The 26061-nt window shown below is 40.4% G+C and overlaps 1 protein-coding gene across 3 annotated transcripts in view; it reads left to right on the top strand.

Moving 5' to 3' along the window:
* The window catches only part of NFIA (nuclear factor I/A), a 522110-nt gene that overhangs the window by 328992 nt on the left and 167057 nt on the right, over nucleotides 1-26061 (top strand). For all 3 annotated transcript variants that reach the window (XM_006879776.1, XM_006879778.1, XM_006879777.1), the window contains exon 4: nucleotides 2694-2768. In XM_006879776.1, coding sequence (XP_006879838.1) covers nucleotides 2694-2768 — 75 coding nt within the window. The remainder of the gene's footprint in view (nucleotides 1-2693; nucleotides 2769-26061) is intronic.

Below are 26061 nucleotides of genomic sequence, written 5' to 3'. Positions count from 1 at the left end.
AGTATTCCATTGTTTGAATATACCATAATTTTGTAATCGATTGATTTGTGTTTGGGCATTTGGGCTGTTTCCATGTTCTTGCGATGGTGAATAATGCTGCTATGAACATTAGTGTACAAATCTCAGTTTGTGCCTCAGTTCTCATTTTCTCAGGGTATATTCCAAGTAGTGGAATAGCTGAGTCCTTTGAAATTTCTGTGTGCAGCTTTTTGAGGAACACCAAACTGTCTTCCAAAATGGTTGTACTATTTTACAGTCCCACCAACAATGCATAAGAGTTCCTTTCTCACCATATCCTCTCCAACATTTATCACTTGTTGCTCTGTTAAACTTTGCCACTGTTACTGGAGTGAGATGGTACCTCACTATGGTTTTGTTTGCATTTTTCTTAGTGCCAGTGATTTGGAGCATTTCTTCATGTGTCTATTTGCCATTTGAATATCTTCCTCTGTGAAAATTCTTTCCATGTCTTTTGTCCATTTTGTAATTGGGTTATTTGTCTTTTCTTGTGGAGGCCCAGGAGTATTCTGTAAACTTTTGTTATAAGACTAGTCTGAGATGGTATTACCAAATAATTGTTCCTAGTCTGTAGGTTTTCTTTTCACCCTGTTGGAAAAAGTTTTTGATGCACACATGGATTTAATCTTTAGAAGATCCCATGCATCGATTTTATCCTCTTTAGATTGAGAATTTATGGTTGTGTTTGACAGTCTCTTTATACCTTGGACTAGCACTTCTAAGCTTCATCTCAGTTTGTCTCTTAGGAACATTATGGTTTTGGGCTTTCATCCCAGGTCTCTGATCCACCTTGAGTTGGTTTTTGTGTATGCTGTATAATGTGAATCCTGTTTCAGCTTTCTGTGGTGAAAGTCCAGTTTTGCCAGCACCATTTGTTGAAGAGGTTATCATCTCCCCATTTGATAGCTTTGATCTCCTTGTTGAATATCAGTTGACCATAGATAGCTGGGTCTATTTCTGGGTTCTCAATTCTGTTCCATTGGTCTATGTGCCTGTCATTGTGCCACTACCATGCTGTTTTGGTTATTACTGCTGCGTAGTAGATTTTGAGATCAGAGAGTGCTATGCGTCCAACCTCATTTTTATTTCTCAGAAATGTTTTGCTTATTCGAGTTCTCTTGCCTCTCCAGATAAATTTGATAATTTCTCTTTCAATCTCCTTGAAAATGAATTTGGTGTCTGGAAGGGATTGCACTGAACATATAGTTTGCTTTGGGAGGGATTGTCATTTTCACAATATTGAGTCTTCCTATCCAGGAACAGGGCACATTTTTCCATATCTTTAGGTCTTTCATTGTATCTTGCAGACAGCTTTTGATAACCCATTGGAGGGTCAGCTATAAATTAGTCTGCTTCAACAGTATATAATATAACATAATACAATGATACATGTAAGGAACCCTGGTGGCAAAGTCTGTTTCAAGTGCTAACCCAAAAGGCTGAACATCTCTAGTGGTTCAAATGTACCGACAACTCTTAGAGATAAAGATAGTCTCCATCCGTGTGATTTACAGCCTCAGAAACCTGTTGGAAGGTCAGCTGTGAGATGGAAATGGCTGCATAGCAGTGAATGAATGAGGAAATAGTGCATACACTTTAGGTAGTAAACTTGCTCCTTTTTTGTCATTACTGTTAGATGCCATCAAGTCAAGTATGACTCATAGTGGCCCTACAAACAACAGGTCAGAACCTCGTCCTTTTGTGAATCATTGTCACCAATTCTCTTCAACAGTGAACAAATTCTAGCTTCCATCCATGATGCAAGTTTCATTTGTGTAGTGTGATATTTTAATATACTTTGGTCATTACTCTCTTGTAGTTTGGATATGTTATCAAGAGAGACCAGTTCCTTTCTATTTATACATCTTGTATTTCTAAGCATACCCAAAACATAAGTAATTGGTGATACAGTTGCAATAAGAAACTTAAATTGTGATAGCTGCAATGTCAGATACTTAAAGTAGATTATCTCTAGCAAAAATAAAGCAGAGGTAAAATTTAAAGCTTAAGAAATATTTGAATTGTTTATTTACCCTTTTCTTAAATGAGACAAAGAGAATTTACCAACATACACAATAAAGTTCTTAGTTTTCTAAGCAAATCTAAACTCTGAAATTTTTAGTTAACACTCAAAGATATTTGAGGTTTTTTGCTTAAAGGGTTGAGGGTTACTGTCCTTTAAAAAAAATGCTCCTTGTAGAGTCTCCAGAAACGAAGGAAACTTCTTTAAATCTCATTTGATTTGAATGAATGGTTAGCTAATCCTGATCAGATGTTCCTTGAGAGCACAATGCTTAAAACCCACCGTGGCATTTGCCTAACTGGCTGATTCTCGAATACACCAGTTTCATCCTAATTTGAGGCCTCAGAGGTCACTTTAGGTAACTGTTTACTTTAAATGGTCTTTGTTTCAGATTTCCTGTTGAGTTTTTTTTAAGCATTTTAAAAAAATCACCCAGTGGTTGTGTCAGAGCTTCCCATAACCTCCCGATTCAAACCAAAAAACCATCTACATAACTAAATGACTGCACCTGCCTACGTGAACACTGCTTGGAGCAGAATGTGAAATTAGACATCACATTCTTTCAATCATAATGAAACTAATATTTAGAGGTTTTTCTGCCAGAGGCTTGTATTTATGATACTTTGTCTTCTTTTTTTTTTTGTTTCTCCAGGACATTTGGGCTTCCAGGACAGTTTTGTCACATCAGGTGTTTTCAGTGTGACTGAGTTAGTAAGAGTGTCACAGAGTAAGTATAATTTTGCTTTGATTTGGTACAGATTTGCCTTGGGTTTGTGCTTACTGTCTGCCCAGGCCTCCTCGTAAAGACATAAATAGCTTTGCGAATCCCCTTTTCACTCACCCATTGGAAGAATTTTTGCCATGCAGTCTGTGTCACAGCCAAGAATTTAAATTGGGAAAAATTAAATCTAATTTTAATGTGAGGCGTGGGGACAGAGCTGAAATCCTGAGTGTCTTATGCATTCCAGAGTTTGTAGTGTGAAGTTGGTCTAAAGAAATTCTGAGGTTTCCCTGACTTCTAAGAATTCAGCATTTTTAAAGAATTTGCTTTTGACCTTTAAAGCATGCTAATGCCCTCCACATGAGTGACACAGTGCAGCATGATCATTACCAGCTTGTCAATACTCACTAACAACAGTGAATTAAGAGTACCTGTCACCACCCTGTTCATTGATCAAAGGGTCATTGATTGTGTTTTGCTATGATGTAATCCAGACAATCCAAGGAGAAGGTACAGGATTCATTCTCTCTCTTTGTCTCTCCTCTCTTACTCACTCTCTGTCACACACAAACACACTCTTAACCATCCCTTAAGATAATCTCTTTGTTATTTTTGTTTTCTTTTTATTTAAAATCTCAACAGCGGTGGCAATAATGTCCTGTGTTCCAATGATAACAAAGAAAACAACAAATACTAGCTATTCAAATTTTTTTTACTTTCTACAGTCTTCAAAATCTGTTTAATTGGATTTACATTTTTTGTGTACAATTTTTATTTTTAGATATTAAAATTTTCATTTTTAGATATTAAAAATAATTTTTAGTATATAATTTATCACTCACTTTATCTGTTTATTAATTTTTGGTCTCTTCTCTCCCCCTTCTCATCTCTGCTAACCCTCTAAGATTAAGACAGAGTGTAAAACCTTTCCTTACCTTTTTGTATTAGTAGTCTTGTACCGTAATTGTCCTTTTGTGACTGACTTATGACATTCAACATAATTTGGTCTAGATTCATCCATGTGGTGCAGTATTCTGTAGATGTAAATTTTAAAAATTGATGCTGTTTCAAAAAAAAAAATATAGATGCTCTTTCAGCAGCATCAAGGCCACTTTGAAATAAGGTAGAATAAAAAGAAATATTTCCATTTCTAATTTACACCACCCTTTATGAAATCACTCAGGTTGACTCAGTAAATAGATCAATCCCGTGACAAGATGTCAAGTAGAACAAGCCAAGCCATCACTGATTCCATCTGCTTACATTTCAGTCATTCATTAGTTAGAAGACTCTGAAGAATCTAGAAAGTAGGATACAAGTTGGAGGAAAAAGAGAGGCAACAGAAGAGTATCTAATAGACTACTGAGCATTAACTGTCTGGCAGGCATTGTGCTGGGCTTTCATGTATGTTGCATAAACCAATACTTGGAATTCTAGATAAACATTACTTAATATCCATTCAGGCACCATCGGATCGCCTGAGTGGTTACAAATGACCAGGAAGCAGCCATATGAACAAGGCAGCTGCAGAAGAGGCCATCACTGTGACCTACACCCCTGGTCCCTATGGCCACCTGTCTGTACACTCCGGGTGCACTTTCTCCTTACCTTGTGTCCAGACATGTGCAGTGTACCAACCTGACTTCCAGGGCAGCCCTGCCTAGCCCAGCCCCACCTAGCCCTGCCCCACATCTGACATAGTCAGCCTCCTGTATCCAACCTTCAAGTCTTATGAGAACAGGGACTGGCTCTGTATAATATGGAATTTACACAATGTTCAAACTGCCTAATGTCCTGTTTCACAGAACATAATCATGGATATTAAGCAAAACATGCAGACAAGACAAACAATAAGGCCTCCCTTTTTTACAGACAAGTAAACAAACAAACAAACAAGCCCAGATTTATTTTAGTGAATTATCCAAAGTCCAGTAGTGGGTAAATGTTTGTGCAGAGTCTCTGTGATGCCAGTCTCCAGAATGACTTGAAGGGAATTGAAAGAAATCTACAACAAAAATGGACAGGAGAACTAACTAGGTTTCTGTGGATATAAATGCTCTGAGAGGTGGCTGATGCTGAGGTTTTCTGATACAGGGTGTGTTTGGAACCCTAACAAATGACACGTTAGAGCAGCACGTTGTGACTTGGAATGGAGAGGTTGTTATTACATCAGTCCGTTTTGCTAATGGTTCCAGGTGCCATCCAGGAGACACTTAACTCCTCGTCAGCCCATGTGTGTTCTTCAGGGAGTTTTCCACAGCTCATTTTTCATATACATCACTAGACCTTTCTTCTCAGGTACCTTTAGCTGAACTGAAACTTCTGAAGTTCCATTTAGTAACCGAACATGTTAACCAGTTGCACCACCCATTGGCTTCATGATTCAAGCAGCAGCCAGGTAAATAAAGCCTGGATTGCATTGTAAACTGGGAGGCTATCCACTGCTCTAGTTACAGCACAATTTCTCAGCCAGTTGCTTGGCATATAAATTATATTGGTGCTGTTTTGTTTATTTTTTAAAGAAAAGAAAAAAATTTTGTAAAGATATTTTTTGAAAAAATTTATTATTAATTTCAATGAGAATTTACAGAGACTTTGGATTTCCATTCATTCATTGTTGCATTTTTCTCCCCTCCCAATCCTCCCCCCTAATACACTACCCTCTTGGAAAAGTAAAAGAAAAATTCTTTCATTGTTTTACAAACTTTCTCCCAGGTCCACTCCACTATGCAGCCTTCACTCTGGACTCCTGTCATGACAAAAATACCTAATCACATATCCCTTTTAAATCGTTTTCTCCCTCATCTGTTTCAATGCAGTATACATTATTGAACCCATCTTTCTCAGTCTCCCCTCAACCCCGAGGTCAGTCCTGTTTTACAACAGTGGCACCAAGTGTGGTATTTGTCCTTTTGTGACTGAGTTATTTCAGTCAGCATAATGTCCTCCAGGTTCACCCATTTTGAATAATATTGCATGAGTTCCTTGTTTTTCAATGCAGCATAGTATTCCATTCTGTGAATATTCCACAGCTTCTCTATCCATTCGTTTGTTGATGGGCACTTAGGTTGTTTCCAACTCCTTGCTATTGTGAACAAAGCCACAATAAACATGGGTGTGCATATATCTGCCTGGATGTCAGTTATGGTAACTTTGGGGTATATTCCCAGTAGTGGAATTACTAGGTCAAATGGTATCTCTATTTGCAACCTTTTGAGAAAGTTCCATACTGCCTTCCACAGTGGTTGCACCCTTTTACACTACCACCAACAGTGAATAAGGGTTCCAGTTTCCCCACAACCTCACCAGCATTTGTTGCTTGCTGTTCTGTTAAATTTTGCTATTCTGACTGGGGCTAGATGATATAGTTGTTTTAATTTGCATCTCTCTTAGAGCTAGGGATTTTGAACATTTCTTCATGTGCTTGTTGGCCATCGGAATGTCTTCTTTGGTGAGGTGTCCGTTCATATCCTGTGCCCATTTTTCTATTGGATTATTTACCTTTAACTTGTTGTGGTGCTCAAGTATTTTATAAATGCTGGATATAAGTTCCTTATCTGATATGTCATTGCCAAATACTTTTTCCCAGTCTGTGGCTTCCCTTTTTACCCTATTGGAGAAATTTTTGGATGTACATAGGGATTTGATTCTTAGAAGGTCCCATTAATCTATTTTCTCATCTCCTGGTTGTAGGTACATTTGTAAAGTTTTTTAAAATTTGCTAGTATCCTATATTGTTCTCATCATAGTAATAGGACTGGTAATACATAGAATAACCATCATAATACACCTACCATAGTCTTGTTATCAGGAAAAGACATTGTTTGAGCCCTATATAAGGAATCAGGAGCTCTGGTGGCCTAGTGGCAAGAAGCTGTGCTGCAATCCCTAAGGCACGCTGTTCGAGGCCACCACCAGCCTCTCCAGAGAAGGATGGGCAGTCTCCTCCCGTGTGATTAACTGCCTCTGAAAACCCGCCAGAGGGTCACCTATGGATCGGTTCTGACTCTATAGTACAGCAACAACATATAAGGCATAAAGTGGGTATCCCCTTTTACCACTTACAATTCTAACACCAGAGCATTTTGTGCTGCCAGCCCACAGGAAGTCGGTTCAAATCCACCAGCTGCTTTGCAGGAGAAAGATAGGCAGTCTCTCCTGCTGTGTAAATGCCTCTGAAAACCCAGCGTAGCGTCATGTATGAGTCAGCTCTGACTCGGTGGTACATAGAAGCATAACTCAGTGCTAGAAGGCCTACTCAACTCCCTCATTGCAGTGAGGTTGGTTCTCACGCTTAGTGATCCTCCGTCTGGTTTCCAAGGCTGTGAATTGTAGCAGGACAGCACTGCCCGTCTTTCTCCCTCAGAGCTGTTTGGGGAGTCAGTGTAGAGAAATGCGGCTTTTAGTAGTGCACCTCGCCACCAGACCGTTCTTACTACATTCGCCTTCCTCACCACCAGCATCCTGGGCCTGTGGGGTTGTTTGAGATGGCTAACACGCTTAGCACCAGCCCCAGCCTCTCATCTTTCTTCCACTTCCTGTGTCTGCCAGTCAGGCCTTATATCCCAGGGCTTATCTGTTCCAAGCCTGACTAGACCTCCTTCAGTCCAAGATAGTGTCTCTGCCAAGTGAATTTGAAACCTCACCTTCCAGACTGCCTGAGGCCAGGGTGGCCCAGGGATTGAATTTGCAGAGGGTCCTGGTTCTGTTTCCTGTCTCTGTTTAGGGGCCTGTGCAGCGGATGCCTGGCTTTCAGACTGTCCTTCGGCTCTTGAATGTTTTCTGATTCTGCACACTGCTGTGTAATCGCTCTAGGACTCGCTCACACATGGCCTCCTGCTGACTGAAATGGTTTGGCAGGAGGGGGACTGGGCTGTGTCAGCGGAATCATGGCTTCAGGCCAAACGGGTCGCCTGTGATCCAGAGCCCCTCCCTCTTGCAGATCCTTAATCCAGGTTTGCTCGAGTCTATTTCACAAGACTGCTTTGGCTGCTGGGATAAGGATCCCCAGCTAAGGTTTCCACACCCACACACCTTTCTGAAAGACTTAGCACTTAAAGAGAAGCCACAGGACATAGTTGAAGCCCTTTACCATTCCTTACCCGACTGCCCTTTTTTCCCCATGCTGGAAGAACTCAGAGTCTCTTTCAAAGTCGCAGTGGGCACTTTTCATAGATGAGTGGGCCTGGGGTACATTCTGCAACTTTGACACAGAAATAAGCCAACTGGCACATAAATTGATTGAACCCATGGTGGTAGCCCTGTTAGGAGCCTGGTGCAATAAGATGAAAAGTTAGAGTCACTAAAGTTTATTAAGTATACACCACATACCAGGCATTGTGTGGGGCACTTTATAAACATCCACATTTAATCCCTTTCGGAGTGAGTGATACTGGTCATTTTTAGAGACGAAGGAGGCTCAAAAAGGGTGAGAGTGGTGTTCCTTCTCACTTTGCATACTCAGCTAGCTGACTGCAGAGAGTTATTCCATTGCTTCTGTGGCTGTGCTGCAGAACTAAACAGAATCCAAGGGGGTTTCTGTTTTCAATGACTATTTCTTGTTAGCCTTGATGGAATTCTAGTCTATCCATTATAGCATAGGTTTTTGGGGTTTTTTTGAAGGTTAAAATGATTCTCTCATAAACCAAAACAAATGACATAATTTCCTTGCAAGGTGTTTTTAATCCTAGTTTCTTAAAGTTTCTTTTGTTGCATTTTTAATGCCTTTGTCACCTTTCCTATCCCAGCCTGCGGTCAGAGACCTCTCTAAAATACTTAAAGAATAGTGAAGTCACTTTGAAGACTAAGGTGTGCCTGATTCAGACTATGGCCTTCTCAATCACCTGCTGTGTTTCAAAGAGCTGGATAGTGAATAAGGATGACAGAAGAATTGATGCCTTTGAGTCTGGAGAAAAGTACTGAATATCCCGATGACTGCCAAAAGAACAAGCAGATATGTCTTGGAGAAAATGCAGTCAGATTTCTCCTTCGAGGCAAAGATGGTGAAGCTTTATCTCTCAGATGTTGGATTCGTAGCTAGGGGAGGGTATTCCTTGGAAAAGGAAATCATGCCTAGAAAGATGACAGAAAAGAGAGGAAGAGCCCCAATGAGAAATGTCGACACAGTGACTGTAGCAACGGACTCAAGTATATCAGAGATGATGAGGATGGCACAGGATAAGGCAGGCTTCAGGTCTCTTGTTCATAGGTTCACAAAGAGTCATAATCAACACAGTGGCACATAACAACAATCTCGGCCCAATCTAGTCCTTCCAGATATACATAATTACTACCACATGCCTCACAATAATGGTCAGAGCTTGAAAAATCTACAGCTTTCTACATTTTTCACTCTCAGTCTACTTCCATCAAGTCAGAATGGATGCACATTGGGTTTCTGAGGCTGTACGTCATAGAGGAAGAGATTGCCCATCTTCCTCTGTTGGAGCTGTTGGTGTGTTTGAACCCTCAAAGAGACATAGCCTTTGGGTTAGCAGTGCAACTTCCTGTAGACTGTATCACTGTTTAATACTCTTTTAAAAGATTTGTTATTTAAAACATGCTTATTTACCCCCACCCCCCAGGCTTCCAGTTAGTATTTTTCTGTAGCTTTTCTTTTAAATTTATTGGAGAGAGGTCCTGCTATTTCAGGATTTCCTCATGAGGCTTCTCTACCTACATGCTAGATTTATTGCATTTAATAGTGTTACTACAGAGGTGGCAATGGCAAAAGACTCTAGAGCAAGCTGCTGGCTTAGCCTCGCAAGTCTAAGGGTGCAGAGGTTAGACGGGTCACCTGAGGTCCTGTTGTTCTGATCAAATGCACAGAGCTCTGGGTGTCAGGACTTTGGCAGGCAGCTTGATAGCATGAAGCTGCAGCCTCCCACCAACACTCCTCTTTCCCTCATGTCCACCCACTCTTTCATTTGTTGTATTACCATCTAAAATCCTGAAAAAGCAAAGGAGGGCTGTTCCATTTCTCCCAGCAGCAGGGAAAGTCCTGTATGTAGCTGGGGGCTAAAAAAGAAATCAGTGGATATTCATTTTCTTCCTGCTTTTCCTTTCCCCTCATGTGAAAGGACCATCTGAAAGTAGTTCTAGTTATTTATTACTTGGTTGCAGGGGAGGAAGAAATACTGACTGCGAGACACGATGCCAGAAGATGTATTCTCGCCTTTGGAGGAGGGGGTTTGTAAGTGCTAACACTGTGGTTCGGAATCACTGAAGTTCTTTTAGCATAATGCTATGGGGAAAGAGACAGTGACCAGCTGTTGGGATAGCTCTTGCCTGATGCTTCACTGAAACAAAAGGCTTCTAGGGGCATTTTCCAGATTAGTCTCTTTCCCATGAAGTCGTTACAAAAAGAGCCCACTTAAATAGTTTTTTCCTGGCAGCACACACTCTTGTTTATTTTACGCCAGTGTTTTCTTCAAAGTATGTGCTGCGAGGCTGTCAAATACCATTTCTGTTACAGACCCAGAGAGCTCTCCCTAAAAATCCACTACTTCTGCCCATTTCCTTCTAATGTGCTGACTCTCTTTCACTTGGAGTTGGTGGAGTGTCTCTGAAATCTTAAATACTTGACTGGGGAAAGAGGAAAAACCACAAATACACACAAACCATTGTGACTGTGGACTTGTGGGGTCTAATTTTCTAGCAGTGGTTTGTACATGCAAGCCGGCTGCAAGGGTTAAGTAAACTTCGTGGCTGGGGCTGACTTTGCAGCCCAGGAATTTGAAAAAGCCAGGGTTCTCAGTGCGCTGTGGCCAGCCTTGGTATCTTTGGGTGTGAAAACCATGCTCAGTTACCCAGGCTGATTTTGGTTACTGTTGTACTGCAGCAGAATCTATTAAAATCCAGCAGCTGAATTATCCTGGCTCTGCCACAAAGCTGGGCTGCTGGGCCGGCTACAGGATTCCCTAATTGTTTGTCAATGGAGAGTGAGAGTGAATGGAGCCAGGCTATGCCGCAGCCTGGCATGAGGTGGCACCCTAGTGGCTGTGTTCTGCCTTAGAACTGTGCACTTCTCTTTCATTTTCTCATAGACATTGCCACTGAGATCTAAATCGCAGTCCCTTTCTAAACTTGTTGGTTACGTCTCCAACTCTTCTCTGTGTCTCTGAGTACCCACACCCACACATGTAGATTTTTTTTTTTACTAGCCATTTAGTGAGAACAATCAGCAGTCATCTAACAGGACAAGGTGGAACTATTTAAATAGAACGAACTGAGCAACAAGGTACTATAAGAAAATGTAGCTCTTTCAAGCCCAGACTTGAAAATACAAAGGGGTCTTACAAAGAAGGACAAATGGAGAAATTGGTATAGGATTAGGTATTTCAGACATGTAATCATTTGGAGTGCCATTTAAATATTTAGTATAAATATTTAGTATTTAGTATATTAGTACATGTAGACCTTTCTTAAAGTGGGATGGCCTTGAAACTTTCTCTTCTGGACAAATGGTTCTTTCTGTTAAGGAGTGGGATAGCTGTGATCATTATTGCAAGTTCATTATTGTAAGTATCTATTACTTTAAAAATAGGTCAAATTCTTGAGCAAGCACTGCTTTTGGAAAGGAATCATTTGGGCTTCAGCATTGAAGAAAGAAACAAAAAGATTATAATAAAAAACATAGACTGCAGTTCTAGCATGAACTGTTCCTGTGACCTTGCCTTTCTTCTGCCATTACACAATTCAATGGCAGTCCACTCCAAGTGTGCTCTCGATCAATATCCTATTAAAGCAGCACAAAAAGTCTCCATAAACTTAGTGGTTAGCTATGTTTATAAATGGAACTCAGCATAATTAGATGGTCAATAGCAGGCTCTACTAGTAATTTTAAAATGAACATCACACATTTTATATCTGTAAAAGTCAATGGAGTTTCTTCTAGAGTAAGGATATGATACGTAGCAGACAAAAGAATATGAGTCCTTGGGGGGAAAATATCATATTTGTCTCCTACATGTAATTTTGTATTTAAAAAAATCCCTAACAACGCAACAAAAACACAAAACCACAAACCCAAAACACTAGTTAATTTATGAAATAGAAAAATGTTGGTTGGCCTCATATATGGCTTCGTTTTGCCACTTTGTCTTAAATCTGTGATGACATCGCAAGTGCTTCATTTCCTGGTTTTAATCAACCCCTCATAGATAATATTGCCATATCCTTAGGAAGGCAAATGTCATGTGACTGGCCTAATTTGGTGGGTTTCCTCTGCTATAATTCAATAATTTTTTTAGAAAAAAAAATATTGAAATGGAATTAGTCTGGAAAGATGTTTTGTTGTATAATTTTTTTTTTATTTCTTGGGGTGAATATTTGGACAGCAAAGCTGAGAGCAGATGGAATGGACTGTCAGTAATAGAGATTGTCATCAAATTACACTTTCTTCTGAATCGCCATTCACAGTATGAGTGGCCTGACAAGATTTTTTTCCTATCTGCTCCCCTCACTGAACAGAGAATGAGCTACCTAAGGTTAGAGATGCCTCCACCCTCTGGCTGACTCTGCCCTGGCCTGACTCAGCCCTTCACATGGAAATGTGCTCACACATGTGTTCATGTGTGCCCTAGCAGACCACCCTGCTGGCTGAAGTTAGAACTACCACAGAAGCAAGCTTGTCACATCAGCAGTCATTGCTCTGCATGATGACCCAGTCCTTTCTGTTCCTTTCTCTCGCCTACAGCATTCCTGATTAGAGCAGGCCGTGAGAGTCCTCATGACAGGGCTTGAGTATCTTTGTTCTCTGCTCTCAGCCTGACCCTGACCCCCCGCTAAATTTGCTAGCCTATGAGTACAAAAAGTAGCAAGACAGTTTAGATTTCTTTAATATTTAGTTTTATTGAACATAAGGTCATTATGAGACAGGGGTTGCTTGCCATCAGAATCCATAATATCTGGAAGTGTATGTTACCGTTTAAGTTGTATATACTAATCACTGTATATTCTTCTTCTCATCTTTTCTCAATAATACACTGGTTATGTTCCCTAACTGATAGTTTGCTAAAAAACATCACTTCTGTTGAGATGAAACTGACTCAAAGCTGACCCTCCAATGGATTTGTGAAGGCTGGAAGCTACATAGGAGAATATTACCCATCTTTTGGAGCCACTGGTGGATTTGAAGCACCAAACAGCTCCATCTTTGGTTTAACAGTTCGATTCCCTACAGACTACCCCACTGTACTGGTTTGATGTTGTTAGGCATTGTTGAGTTGATGATGACTCACAGTGGCCTCATAAATGACAGATTTGAACTCTGTCCTGTCCTATGTCAGTCTCATCATTTCTGACCTAATTGAGCCCATTGATGCAGTCACTGTGTCACCCTATGAAATTGAAGGTCTTCTTCCCTTTCACCCACCCTCCATCTTTCTACATATAGATCCCTCTCCAAGGAATCGTTTCTTGTAACAATATGCTGAAAGTCTGTAAGATAAAGCATTGTCATCTTTGCTTCTTAGGAATACTCTGGCTGTACTTTCTCCAAAACATATCTGTTTGTTCCTTTGACAGTCCATGGGGTATTCAGTGTTCTTCTCCAGCACCGCAGCTCAAAGGCATCAACTCTTCTGTCAGCCTTATTTATTGTCCAACTCTCAGCTGCATAGAAGTGTCTGCAAAGACCTTGGCCTGAATCTCCTGTTGAATTGGCCAGGCTGTGAGCACAGCTGGAAAAAAAAATAGAGCATCAGTAAAAGATATACTCTCAACAAAATGGATCAGCACATTATTGAAACGAAAGACTTGAGCGCAGTAGAGATTATAAGGATGCTGCAGAATAGAGTCACTACTAGAGTCAATTCAGCAGCGCCTAATATAATAGTTATGTTCTCTGTATAAATAATAATGAGTTATTCAATCAAAATAGTGTTAAAAAGCACAAACTATGTACCTGGCACAATTTTGAATGTTGGGAATCGTAATACTCTCTAAGGAGGGATATGAGGATTAAGTGAAAGACTGATGGGCCTCAACAGGTCGGGTGTATCAGTGATAACTCTGACAGTGTTTCTTGAACAAAGTCCATGTCCCTGATCTCCAATTATATAATCTCAGAACTAATCTTTCAACTCACAACATTCTCCACAAATTTACTGTAACATAATATAACTGCGGGTGTTTTTATAAACAAAGACCAATCTGAAATTCTTCTTATGAAAAGATATTTTATAAGAGTGATGGCTTTCCTCCCTTTCCCCGGCCCCCAGTTAACTTTGATAGAATTTTTAAGTGGCCAGCTATATCTGGAATAATTGTATCAAGAGTTGTTGAAGAAGTGCATAGTTTTTTCATCTTAAAAAAATTTCCCTTTTCTTATGCACTATGAGTTATAACAACATGTTAGAGCAGTTTTCAGTAAACAGTGAATGCTTCAATCAATGCTTCCTGGGCTTCAGTCCCTTTAAGAGCATATATTCATTTCCAAGAGGTGACATTGACCCATCTCATTGAGATCTTACAGAACAGAACAGAACAGAACAGAACTGCCTTACACTGTGTGCTTCTCCCAAAGTGTGGCTGGTGGTTTCAAATGCTGACCTTTGACTCGCAGCCAAAAGCATAACTATTTTACCGCTTTGATACCTTTACATAATAGGAGGGAACTAAAGGCATTTTGGAGAATTTAAAATAACCTACTAAAATCTAGTATCACCCACAATAAAGTCATAAATGAAATGGTATTGATATTTTGGCTAGAATGTATTATCCACTGTTATAACCATCTCTTTGCTGATTAGAAAGGGTGGTGTGATGACTCTGTACATGTCTAGGATAAGATCAGTGGCATCAACACTCGTCAAAGCCATGGAGTCAAATACTGGAATTAAGCTAATTCAGTATGTGATTGATAGGGATACATATTAAGACAGAGCATTTGTCAAAAGACGGAAGAGGGGGAAACAAAACAGTTCTTGTGGAAAATAATTGAGAACTATTTTTGTGGACAGCTGAATTAGTAGGCTGTTGGGATAGGACTCTTGATATCCTTTGGTTTCCTAATGGCTAGTGGTCAGATAATCCCACTGCACTCTTGGTAAAGGGGCTTATGTTTAGGAGTCCTTCCCTAGTTTATAGATCATTGTGGTGAAAAGACCTCATAGACCATCAAATTCACCCCTGTCAGAGAAGACCTAGTCCCATGGCTGAGGCTGTATCACCTATTAAACTGGTCCTGCATTTGACCTCAACCCAAAGCTAAGATGAGATGATATTCTAAAATGCAGAAAATCAATTTCAGTCCCAAAGGCAGAAGCCACTAATGCAGGAGATCAGACAGCACTGCTAACCTCGCCATGGGTTGCTCTCTTAAACCAAATGTTAGGGCTTTTCATCCAGCAAGACACTGGCTGAATCTCTTAATGCTGCAGACCTCTGCAAACAGTGACAAGGGCAATGAGGAAAAGTTTGTCAGCCAAGAAGTGGGGGATAATTATTTTTATTGGAAAAGTCTTGTTGAATATTTTTTTTAACTGAAGGACACGTATTGGGCAGAGAAAAACAAAGTCAAGGAGATTAGATGAGAGTTTTACCTCTGCATTGTGGGGCACAACTCTGGAGCTATCTACACATCCCTTCTCAGTTACTTGATCTTACTTCTTTTTCACAGCTGAATTTTCTCATTTGGAAATGTGCTAGTAAAAACATTTGCTTTCAGGTCGATTCCAACTCATGGCGACCCATACATGTCAGAGTGAAATGATCTTAGAGGTTTTCAAACAACCGAAGCAGATTGCCAGTCCTTTCTTCTGAGGTGCTTCTGAGTAAACCCAAACAGCCAATTTTTAAGTTAGCACCTGAGCACAGTAACTTAAACAATGTTGTATTTTAACAATCCAGGGCCTCTGTGGATAGAATACAACTAGGTGTTTCAGGGAGATCCTATTGGGAGCTCTGGTAGCTTTAGTGATAAGTTGCACTGCCAATCCAAAGGCAGTAGTTTAAAACCACCAGATGCTTCTCAGGAGAAAGAGAGGCAGTCTCTTCCAATGTGATTTACAGCCTCTGAAAACCTACTGGAGGGTTAGCTATGAGTCTGTTTTGACATGACGTTCCATAACAACAAACAGCAACATAAAGATTAAATTATTCAAGTAAAACACTAGGCTCTTACGGTCTAGTGGTAAGAAACTGCACTGCAATCTCTAAGGCATGGAGTTTGAATCCACCAGCTGCTTCATGGGAGAAGGATGACCAATCTGTCATGTGATTTACTGCCTCTGAAAACCTGCTGGAGGGTCAGCTATGGGTCAGATCCAACTGATAGTACTCAACACAACAACAATTAAAGTAAAACATCTTCCACATCACCTGTGACATAATTGCTTGATATATACTTGTTCTCATCAATGTCTCATTGGCAAACCCTTATAGGTTTAATTCAAGCCAATGAAGATTTACTGCATGTATAATATAGCAAGATGCCTGTGCTGTGTATTCAAAAGAATACATAATAAGAGATGATTCCTTCCAATAAAGGGTTTACCTCTAAGTTTCTTGATATCTAGAACTTTCTTTATAAAAGCAAAGTTTTTTAATATACTTAACTTATAAATTGTTCTTGCAAGAATTATTCTATCAGAGAGAAACCAACTTCACAATTTGCGATGGGGCAGGAAAAGATATCAGTCCATCGTTCCTCATTTAATAGAGAGGGAATTTTTCTCAGAAATAAAAATCCCTATTCTCCCTTTTGTGCTATCTGCTACAACAGACACAGAGATCCCTTAACTTGAGTCTACAAGATAGTAAGAGGTGACAATGGGCACCATCTTTCTTAGCAAAATGCCCTTCGAGAGGTTAAAAACATTCTACTGACTTTTGGTCCCTGACACATCATTTCATAAAATAAAATGTCGCATACATCTTACGCGTGCAGGGAAGTTAGTTTCCACATAAAAGGAGATCCTGGTTACAGTGCAGTGCCTTTCATTGATGGTGCTGTCTGGACAACCATCCTCCTAGGCTGCCTTTGGACAGACCTTTCAGAGAGGAAGGGTAGGGAGGGAGGGCAGCACAGGGCTTACAGACTAGAAATCTGCTTGGCAAAGGAGTTGCTAAAGACTGTGGCGTAGAAGCTGCAGAGAAAGTACCTTTATGATTGATTTCCATTCAAGTCAGACTGACTGCAGCGTGGTCATTTTTCTAACCCATAACTGCTCATACTGCAGCAGTCTGCTATCTGCAGGGTGTCTGAATTATAGCAGTCTACGTCCGTGTTACCTCTTACACAAATTACTTACACTGGTTTCTTTTTCCATGCAAATTCATCAGTTTTACAGCTTCGCATAGCCACAGTCAGGAAACTCTGGCAGAGAACACAAATTGATAAAATGAGTTAATTTTACTATACTTATTTTTTTCTTTCTAAAAGCCCTCTCTCATAGGCAGTGTTCAGGAAGCATATTACAGTAAAAAGGAAGATAACAAAGGAGTTGAATTTTCTTGCCATAAATTACTTTCCAAGTTAATTCCCTTTAACGATGATTCCAGATTTTGCTTGAGTTTTCATAGCATTGTGCGTTTTACAACTGTGTCTTTGACAGAAAAAAGAACAAGTATTTTCTCATGTTCGCTCCTTTTGTGCCAGCGACATAGACTTTCTTGCAAGATCTTTGCCACTAGAATGCAAAACAACGCTAAATTGTTCTGAGCCTTCAATTGCTGTGTGCTGTCTGGAGTCCTCCCCCACCTCCAATCTACTCTTAAAGTACAAGTTCTCAAAGTCTCAGTGAGTCTATTAGATCACTTAATTGGAAGAGAAATGCATCATTTGTCATATTTGTTTTGTGAGTTGGAGATTGCTAAACACTCATGGCCTTTTGGCCGCAGTCTAGGGAACCCATTAGCCGCTAATGTAACCTAGGTGGCAGAAGCAGTTTGCTGTCAGCCACTAACACAAAGCCTGGTGGTTCAAACCCAGCAGTTGTACAGAAGAACCATCTGCTAACAGGTTCTGCAGAGATGGTTATGTTGTTGGTAGGTGTTGTTGAGTTGACTCCAGGTCATAACAACCGTACAAACAACAGACTGAAATTGTCCATTGTACTGTACCGTTGTCACCATCTCCACCATGCTCAAAGCCATTGTTACAGTCACCGTGTCAGCCCATCTTGTTTGGGATCTTCCTCTTCGTTACTGACTCTCTGCCTTTCCTAGCCCGCTGTCTTCTGTAGACAGCACCTCTTGACATCATGCCCAAAGTATGGGAGATGAAGTTTCATCATCCTTGCCTCTAAGGAGCACCCTTAGATTGCATTTCTTCCAAGACAGATTTATCTGCTCTTTTGGCAGTCCATGGAACACCCAATACTCATGGTATATTCAATACTCTGTAAAGGTCACAGCCAAAGAAGCGCTTGGAGCAGATCTACTCTGGAACATGGAGGGTTGCATGAGTCATGAATGGACTTTGCAGCAAATAACAGCAGTTGTTAATTATTCCGTGTTCTTTGGTTGCTGACCCAATTTCAGGAAAACACAACTATAGTGGTTGTGCTCTCAAACGTAAGCCCCACAAGGCAGGGATTTTTGTCTACTTTGTTGACTGATGTAGCACAAGCATCTAGGATAGTGCCTGGCACACTGAAAGTGCTCAGAACATATTTGTAGGACTCCCTTGAACGCAGTCTCTGAAAGAAGATATGCTATTCGCAGTACACTGGACACACTTGCCAGTTAGTTATTTCCTGTTGAACAAGTTGTAAACTCAGTGCCTTGTTTTGAAAATTTGGATAGAATTTTTTCCCCGCAACATCCTCTCTTTCCAACAATACAAGTCTGAGCAGATTGTCTCTGGTGGATGGCAGAAGTTCAATAACCACAACCCTCTCCAACTACTAATGTGTACAGAAGAGCAGGTCATTAAGAGGGTTGGCTACTAAAGTAACCCCTTTCTTCCAATAGCCCACATTACTATAATGATTCCTTAATAGCAAACCATTTATTAAGAAATGACACAGACTGCATACTGCTCAAGTCAGGAAAGAAGAGGGTTGGGGGATGGATGACTTAGAAGTAACATCTGAGTAGATATTTTCCACAAGTTTGCCTTTTGAGGAAAACTCGTGTGTGTAGGGGGGTGGGGGAGAATCTACAAGTACGTGAAGACAGAGTAATTGCAATACTGCTTACTATTGCAATTATGCTAAGTGTTCTGAAGTCCTTGCAGATTTTTTTCTTTTTTTAAACAAGTTGAGGAGCCAATTCTCGCAACTGATGTATATTTATAACCTAAGTTGGGGTTTTTTTTTCCCATGTAAATATCAGGGGGACAAATGTTGTTGGGTACTGTCATTTCAGTTTTAGGTCGTAACCCCATGTAACAGAACAGAACTACTTGGGGGTTTTGTTTAGTTTTTTGGCTAGAATCTTTGTGGAGGCAGATTGTCCATTCTTTCATTTGTAGAATTACTGGCTGGATTCATACCACTAACCTTACAGTGGAGTGGCTGTGTGTGTAACCATTCAGACCACTAGGGCTCCTCAAGGGGAGAGAAGAAGAAAGGCAGTTATTTACGCTTCTTAGTTGAGAACATATGTCTTAATCATCAGCTGCCCAAAACCATGAATTTAGGAATATAAGAGGGGCTCTAGACTGTGTGCAAATCAAGGTCATCTGATGTATGTCTCTAACATCTGTGATCTGAGAGAAGTATTTAACTCCTTTGTGGCTCAGTTCCCTCTTACTGTGTTTTGAGAGTTAAATGGAATAAAATCATTAAAATGTGTAGTTTAGCATCTGCCATAAATAATGCTTAATAAGTGTTTGTTGTTAGTTGTTTTCAAGCTGATTCTAACTCCTGGTAGACCTGTGTGTCACCAGATAGAACTGGACACCGACACCACGGGCTTTACAAAGATATGATCTTTCAGAAGCAGAACACCAGGCCTGTTTTCTGAGGCACCCCTGGGTGGTTTCATAATACTCATTCACCTTTTGGCTAGGGATTGAGCACTTAACCATTTGTACTTGACCATGGACTCTTTGTTTGATATAATAAATGTTATTTCTTACCACTTTGATGATGTTGGTAGTGGTGGCCATGATGGTAGGCTTTTATTTTTTAACCCTCTCTATTAAAATGATGAGTCCAAGACGAGTTTCAGTGACTTAACAATGCTACTCAGTTGATCAGTGGTAAGGCTTGGTTCCCAAACTATCATTCCCTGTCTCATACCAATGTTTTTCTACACTCAGTGATGTTGGTCCATTGTTATAGCCCTCAATATACACTCACTCTAATTGGGGAGAAAAGTGTTAACTCCTTGAGTTAATAAAAAGAGTGATAAACTGCAAATGGAGTGAAACCAGATTTGATAGAGACAGGAAGTGTTGTAGTTGGGTCCATCTTTCCTTAACATCCCCATGTTTGTTTAGCAGTGGTTATGCAATCCAGCACTGCAAAAAGCAGTTAATTGTTAGCCTCCAAACCCTCATATGGCCTTTTTGGGCAGGCCAGAACTTGAATGACTTTGCACAAGTCATTAAACCCTGGCTAACTTTTAGTTTCTTAATTTTAAAAGGCACTTAACCAATTATTAGCTAGGAATGATCTGGTGTTATATGTTTGGTGGTGATGTTGGAGGTGGTAGTGGTGAGAGTGGTGTGTACTGTCAAGTTGTAACTCACAGCTGACCCTCCAGTGGGTTTTCAGAAGCAATAAGTAGTACAGGAAGAATCTGCCCATCTTTCTTCAGCAAAGAAGCTGGTGGATTTGAACTGTGTACCTTTTTGGTTGACAGTGTAATTCCTTACCACTAAGCCTCCAGAGCTCCTTCGGTATAGTTAAAATATATAACTGTTTGCGTATTTGTACTCTTTCGTAATTCACAATTGAGGTTTGTCTGTTTACTGTCCTGAAAGAGCTGTCTATCTCCATTGTGAAAATGTGATGTTCTTTTTGGATAACATCCTTTCGACCTGCAGTCCCTCTCACCAGGATCCTTGTGTCAGTCTTCCAGCTGATTTCTTCACCTCCTGAGTCTTAGTCCCCTTTATTGTATTTTCTACATATTTTTTCTTAGGAAGCTCTGGTGTCTGTAGAGAGTTGTGATACTAACCCAAAGCCACAACTCTCTGGCTGTTCAAATCCATTAGAAGCTCATAAGGAGAAAGATGGACAGTCCCCTCTTGTGTGATTTACATCTTCAGAAACTCAATGGAGGATCAGCCATCAGTCTGTTCCCACTCACTGGCAATGAGTTGGGGAGATGATGTCATTTTTATTAGTGACTATCAAATCAGCTCTCTCGTGGTACCCAATACTGAACAATCATGATCATTCCTATGATGGAGTCTACTGTTATGTTATTTTGTCACTTTCTCATTAGAATTTCTGCCCTTTTTCATTGGCCCTCTCATTTATTAAAGATGATGTCTTTCCTAGCAATTGATCTTTCCTGGTGATGTATCCAAAATAAGTGATCCAAAGTCTCACCATCCTCCTTTTTAAGCCGAATTCAGTTTTTATATCTGATCAGAGTGATTTGTTTGTCTGTAGTTGTTGTTATGTGCCATCGAGTCGCTTGCGACTCATAGCGACCCTATGTACAAGAGCCCTAAACACTGTTTGATCCTGTGCCAACCTCACCGTCTCAAACACACTCATTCCCACCACTCCACTCACAGAATCGATCCATCTCATCGAGGGTCTTCATCTCCTGTGCCGTCCCTCCACTCTCCCAAATGATCTGTATTTTCCACAAACACCAACAATGTTTATTTCTGATTTTTTTAAATTTCTGATCAGAGTGATTTGTTTGCCTGTGGTATGGTCAATATTCTTCACCAACAAACACCACAGTTGAAATGCACCAGTTCTCCTTCTGTCTTCCTATCTGTGTATTGTTACCATATTCCCCTCTAAAGTCAATTGCCTTACCCCTCCTCTACTCAGTATCTATCATGGATCCAATAGATCATTTACACTACTTCCTACCTCCAAACTTACACATCTGCTTTACCTAGATTTATCTACAATTGCCTAGAAACACTCTTCTCTCTGCCTCCCTAAAGCCCACCCATTCTTAAGAGTTCAGCTTTAGTGGCAGTTCTGCAAGAAATCACACAATTTTCAGACCTGAGAAGCCACTGTGACCTCTTCATGCCTTGAACTTTCCTAACATGTTATTTGCATTTCCCCTGAGAGACTCCCAGCTATACTGTTGAGTTAGGTGCCAAATCAGGTATTATTTTCTAAACCCATTAGATTGTGAACTTTATGGGGCAGGAGGGGAGAAGGCACATAATGCTGTTTTTCAAATGTCCAAGTGTAAGTCACACGTGGCAGTCACTGTGGGACACCAGGAAAAGCACAGGTTTCAAGGTCAGACATCCTGGAATTTAATCCTGGTTCTGCTTTTTTGTGGCTTTTCTGTAATCCAAGTCATTAGATTTAAACTCCGTCCAGGACTTAGTTCTCATCATTTAGAAAATGTACTTTCCTGGCTAGGTTATAGGAAGATTAAATTAGACATAATTAATAAAGTACTTACTAGAACACATGGCTTAGGGAAAAAAGCAAAACCACATTGTTACATATGAACTCAAAAGAGCCAATCTACCATTTAAGTGCTTACTTCCTTCAAAAAAACTCCTGGTCCTCGGGATTATAGGCACTGAGGAAATCCAACCCGAGTCAAGGACTCTTTTAGACCATACGTCAGATTCTCAGGCCTTTTCTTTCTAACAGTGTCATTGAATCAGACTCTCTTTCTATAGGCTGAGCCTCCATGAAATATAGGCACACAGATATATTGTGGGAGATGTTGTTTTAAAGATGCTTTTGGGGAAAAAAAGGTGGATTTTAGGTGTGTGCATTTTTAAATCTACCTTGTATAACCCAGTCTTATATCAGATTCACTGAGATTTCTTAAAATTTAAGACATGTGACTAGAGTGCCAGACCCTAAGGTTACTCACCAGAAGTTCAGGAGATGCTTTGGGCAATCCCAGCACCTGACAGGCCATGGGGCACCGTGGATTGCAGTCACAGGGAGTTCAGGTGGTATAGCCCATGGAGAGCTGTGCTACTAACCCAGCAGTATCACCTCGCTGGCCATCAGATCCACAGCCTGTTCTGAGAGAGAAAGATGCCATTCTCCTCCCATGTACTCCTCAGTCTCAGAAACCCAGTGAGGAGTCACCATTCCAGTTCTGACTGGACGGCTATGAGGGAGGGAAGTACTTCATAAATACAGGATGACTAAGGAGCATTCTTGTAGACTTTAATTTTTCTTTCCTCTTTCAGAGAGGTGAGCATGCCATATTTACACTTTTATCCCTTCACTTGTTTTGACGCTCTTGAAAATTTCAAAAGATAATGAAGGCAGGTGCATTCAGCACGTAGTTTTCCTTCAACCTTTTTTCCTTTTTTCCCACTTTCTTTTTTTCCTTCCCTTCTTTTCTTACTTCCTTTTTAAAAATTATTTGCAAAGTCCAAATTTAAAAAAAAATCACACACACACACACACACACAGAAACAAAACAAAACAAAACAAATGCCACATACAACAGAAGGTTCTGACTGATGGAGGAAGGCCTCGTGGAGGAAGGCCAGTGACTTGCCTTGAAATTCTTCTCTCAGTCCAGCACAAACATGGCACACTCTCGCGCATCGTCCAAGAGTGAGGGAGGCAGGGCAGGCTGAGCTGTGTAAGGAGGCAGGGCAGGCTGAGCTGTGTAAGGAGGCAGGGCAGGCAGGGGAGGCTGAGCTGTGTATGAATGATGCTCGGTCCGGCTGAGGTTGAAACTCCACTCTAAAATTTGTGAGAAAATTGAAATCCGGACCTTTGACACCATTCATCTCCTCTATTAATGACGGGCTTGTATCCTTGGGGACATACTCTTTACCTTTTCAAATCAACTTGATTCCACACAACAACGTCATAAATATATCCAAGTTTGGGAGGAAAGGGATGGTGATCTACTGTTGAAAAATCAGACCATGAAAATCCTGTGGATTACAGCAGTCCAGTGCCCCACTGACCACAAGGCCGGCACAGGACTGGCGGTGCTTCCTTCCCCGTCTGACATAGCAGTCAACAGCAGTCATGGGCCAGGCTGCTGAGAGCGACGGGCGAGATAGACACGTAGAACAAGAGTGGCCTCTTCGCCTCACCCTACCCACTGTCGCCACCTTCATACTTGAAATGTGACATGAAAGGAAAACCATGCAAGTCACTTTAATACAAAAGGCATATTTTGACATGATTAGCAAAATTATTCATCAGTGCCCTGTTTACACTTGTTGTCAAACATTGTGTTTGAACCAAAGGCCCTTCATCCAATTCCAATTTGCCACTCAGAGATGCATTTGAATTTCAAAAAGTGTATTTCACCTTCAGAGTTTCCTATTTCTTTGCCGTGATTGATGATCTTCATGTGCTGGTAGTTATGACTGAAATATAATCATTGCTATTTATCAATAACTAAGTATTCTTAGCCAATTATTGTCTCTCCTCAGACTTCCCCTTATTCCAGATCATGTGGCATCATACAAGGTTCACCCTTTTAACCATTCTCTAAACCAGGCTTCCATCCAGGCTTTCTCATCTCCCTTGAAGCTTGTACATTCAATAAAATCATGCTTGCAAAAGTAGAAGGGTGATTAGTAAGATGTGTATAAAAGCCCAAGGGGGGAAAGGGAAAGGGCAGGAGGGCTGAGCTTATTTGGGGGGGGTATCACGGGGTCACAGAATTTGGTGGGAGGAGGGAGGAGGTGAGGAACCAGGAAAGTTCCAGTATGGCCCTGAAAGGACAGGGTGATAGTGGGCATAGATTGAGATTTTTTTTTAATAAAACACAATGTATGGCAAAGATCGCATGAAACATAATGTGCGTGAAGGAATATGTGAAACACAATGTATGTGAATGAAACAGAATATATAAGAATATTGTATGCAAACCAATATAAAATTTTTTTATTTTTTTAAAATTAATTTATTTTATTTTCTTCTTTTTTTGTGCATGCACCATCAAATCAAATCTTATTGGTACAGGAGGAGATTGCCCCTCTGTCTCCAGGAGAGGCATCTGGTGGATTCGAACCGCACACCTCTGGGATTGCAGTGCAGCTTTTTGCCACTAAGCCACCAGAGCTCCCTCCTTTATAAAATTTTTAAAAAGGTTTACTCATTCAAGAAACCAGCACATATTTTTTCTCTATTACAACTCCTAAATAGCTTCTATCAGTCTTTTCTGTCCTTTGAGTTTAGACTCCACCTCATCTTGCCTTCTTTAAGTGACATCAGTGACCTCTCTGGTTGTACTGATGGTATTCTCCCTTCTGGCACCCAACCATGCTCTCGGGACAGAGTGGTCATTCTTGGTTGTGAATGCAAAGTTGGCCATGGCATTCCCACATGTTTCTAGTCCTCCTTCAATAGGTGGAGAAAACCAAATACACCACTTGGTTCCATTTGTCAAGTGCTTATTGACTGTCCCCTGATACACAAGATTATATTAGGTGCTAGAGATCCAAGTTCAAGTATAATGGATTGTGATAAGTGTTTTAATTGCTTAGTAAACTTGACAATCTGCTGTATTGAAGATCATGGACTGTGACCTGACCTGAACTCTCCCAATTTTTCCTCCTGTGTTGTCCACTAATCATACTAGATGATCAGAAGGTCGATGAATGTTTCATGCTTCCTTCCCATTACAAATGGTATTTGCTCCCCAGAATCTCTCTGTGCCTTTAATTGAGTAATTTTTACTTTTAACATTCCACTCAAGCATCTCATTTTCAAAGCTCTCATAGTAAACTGTGTTAGATGGCCCACTATTAGCTGCTTCATGTAAGTCTCTTCTTCATCCTGCACCGTTCTGGGCTATAACAGACTTTTCATAAGCATTGGTGTATTGAGAGAAAGTTCTTAGTTCATTATTTTTTCTTGTTAGAGATTAAAGCAAACAAACAAACAAACAAAAAAAAAACCACCCACCACTCATACTACTTCATAGTAACCGTGTCGTGTGTAGCACTGTACTTCCTAAGGAGTTTCAAAGTTTGATTTTTTTAAAATTTATATTTATTTGTAGGTAAAATTTGTATACATTGTGTTTCACACATTTCACACTATCATTTCATATACATTGTGTTTTATAAACTAATAATTACTAGTCTGTCTTTGGCAGCAGGAGTGGCATCCACTTCCTAAAAACATGTCTCTGGAAACTATGAACTTTGATGTCGATAGTTGTAGAGGGGCTTCAGGCCTATTGTTCATAGCGTCACTATGAGTCATGCTTGACATAAAGGCGATCACTACCCACACCACCAACA

This window comes from Elephantulus edwardii, unplaced genomic scaffold, assembly GCF_000299155.1.
Source record: "Elephantulus edwardii isolate Elephantulus edwardi_28Jun2011 unplaced genomic scaffold, EleEdw1.0 scaffold00005, whole genome shotgun sequence".
NCBI classification, from domain to species: Eukaryota; Metazoa; Chordata; class Mammalia; order Macroscelidea; family Macroscelididae; genus Elephantulus; species Elephantulus edwardii.
Note: the sequence above shows the minus strand (reverse complement) of the source record. Positions and strands in the feature narration are given on the sequence as shown.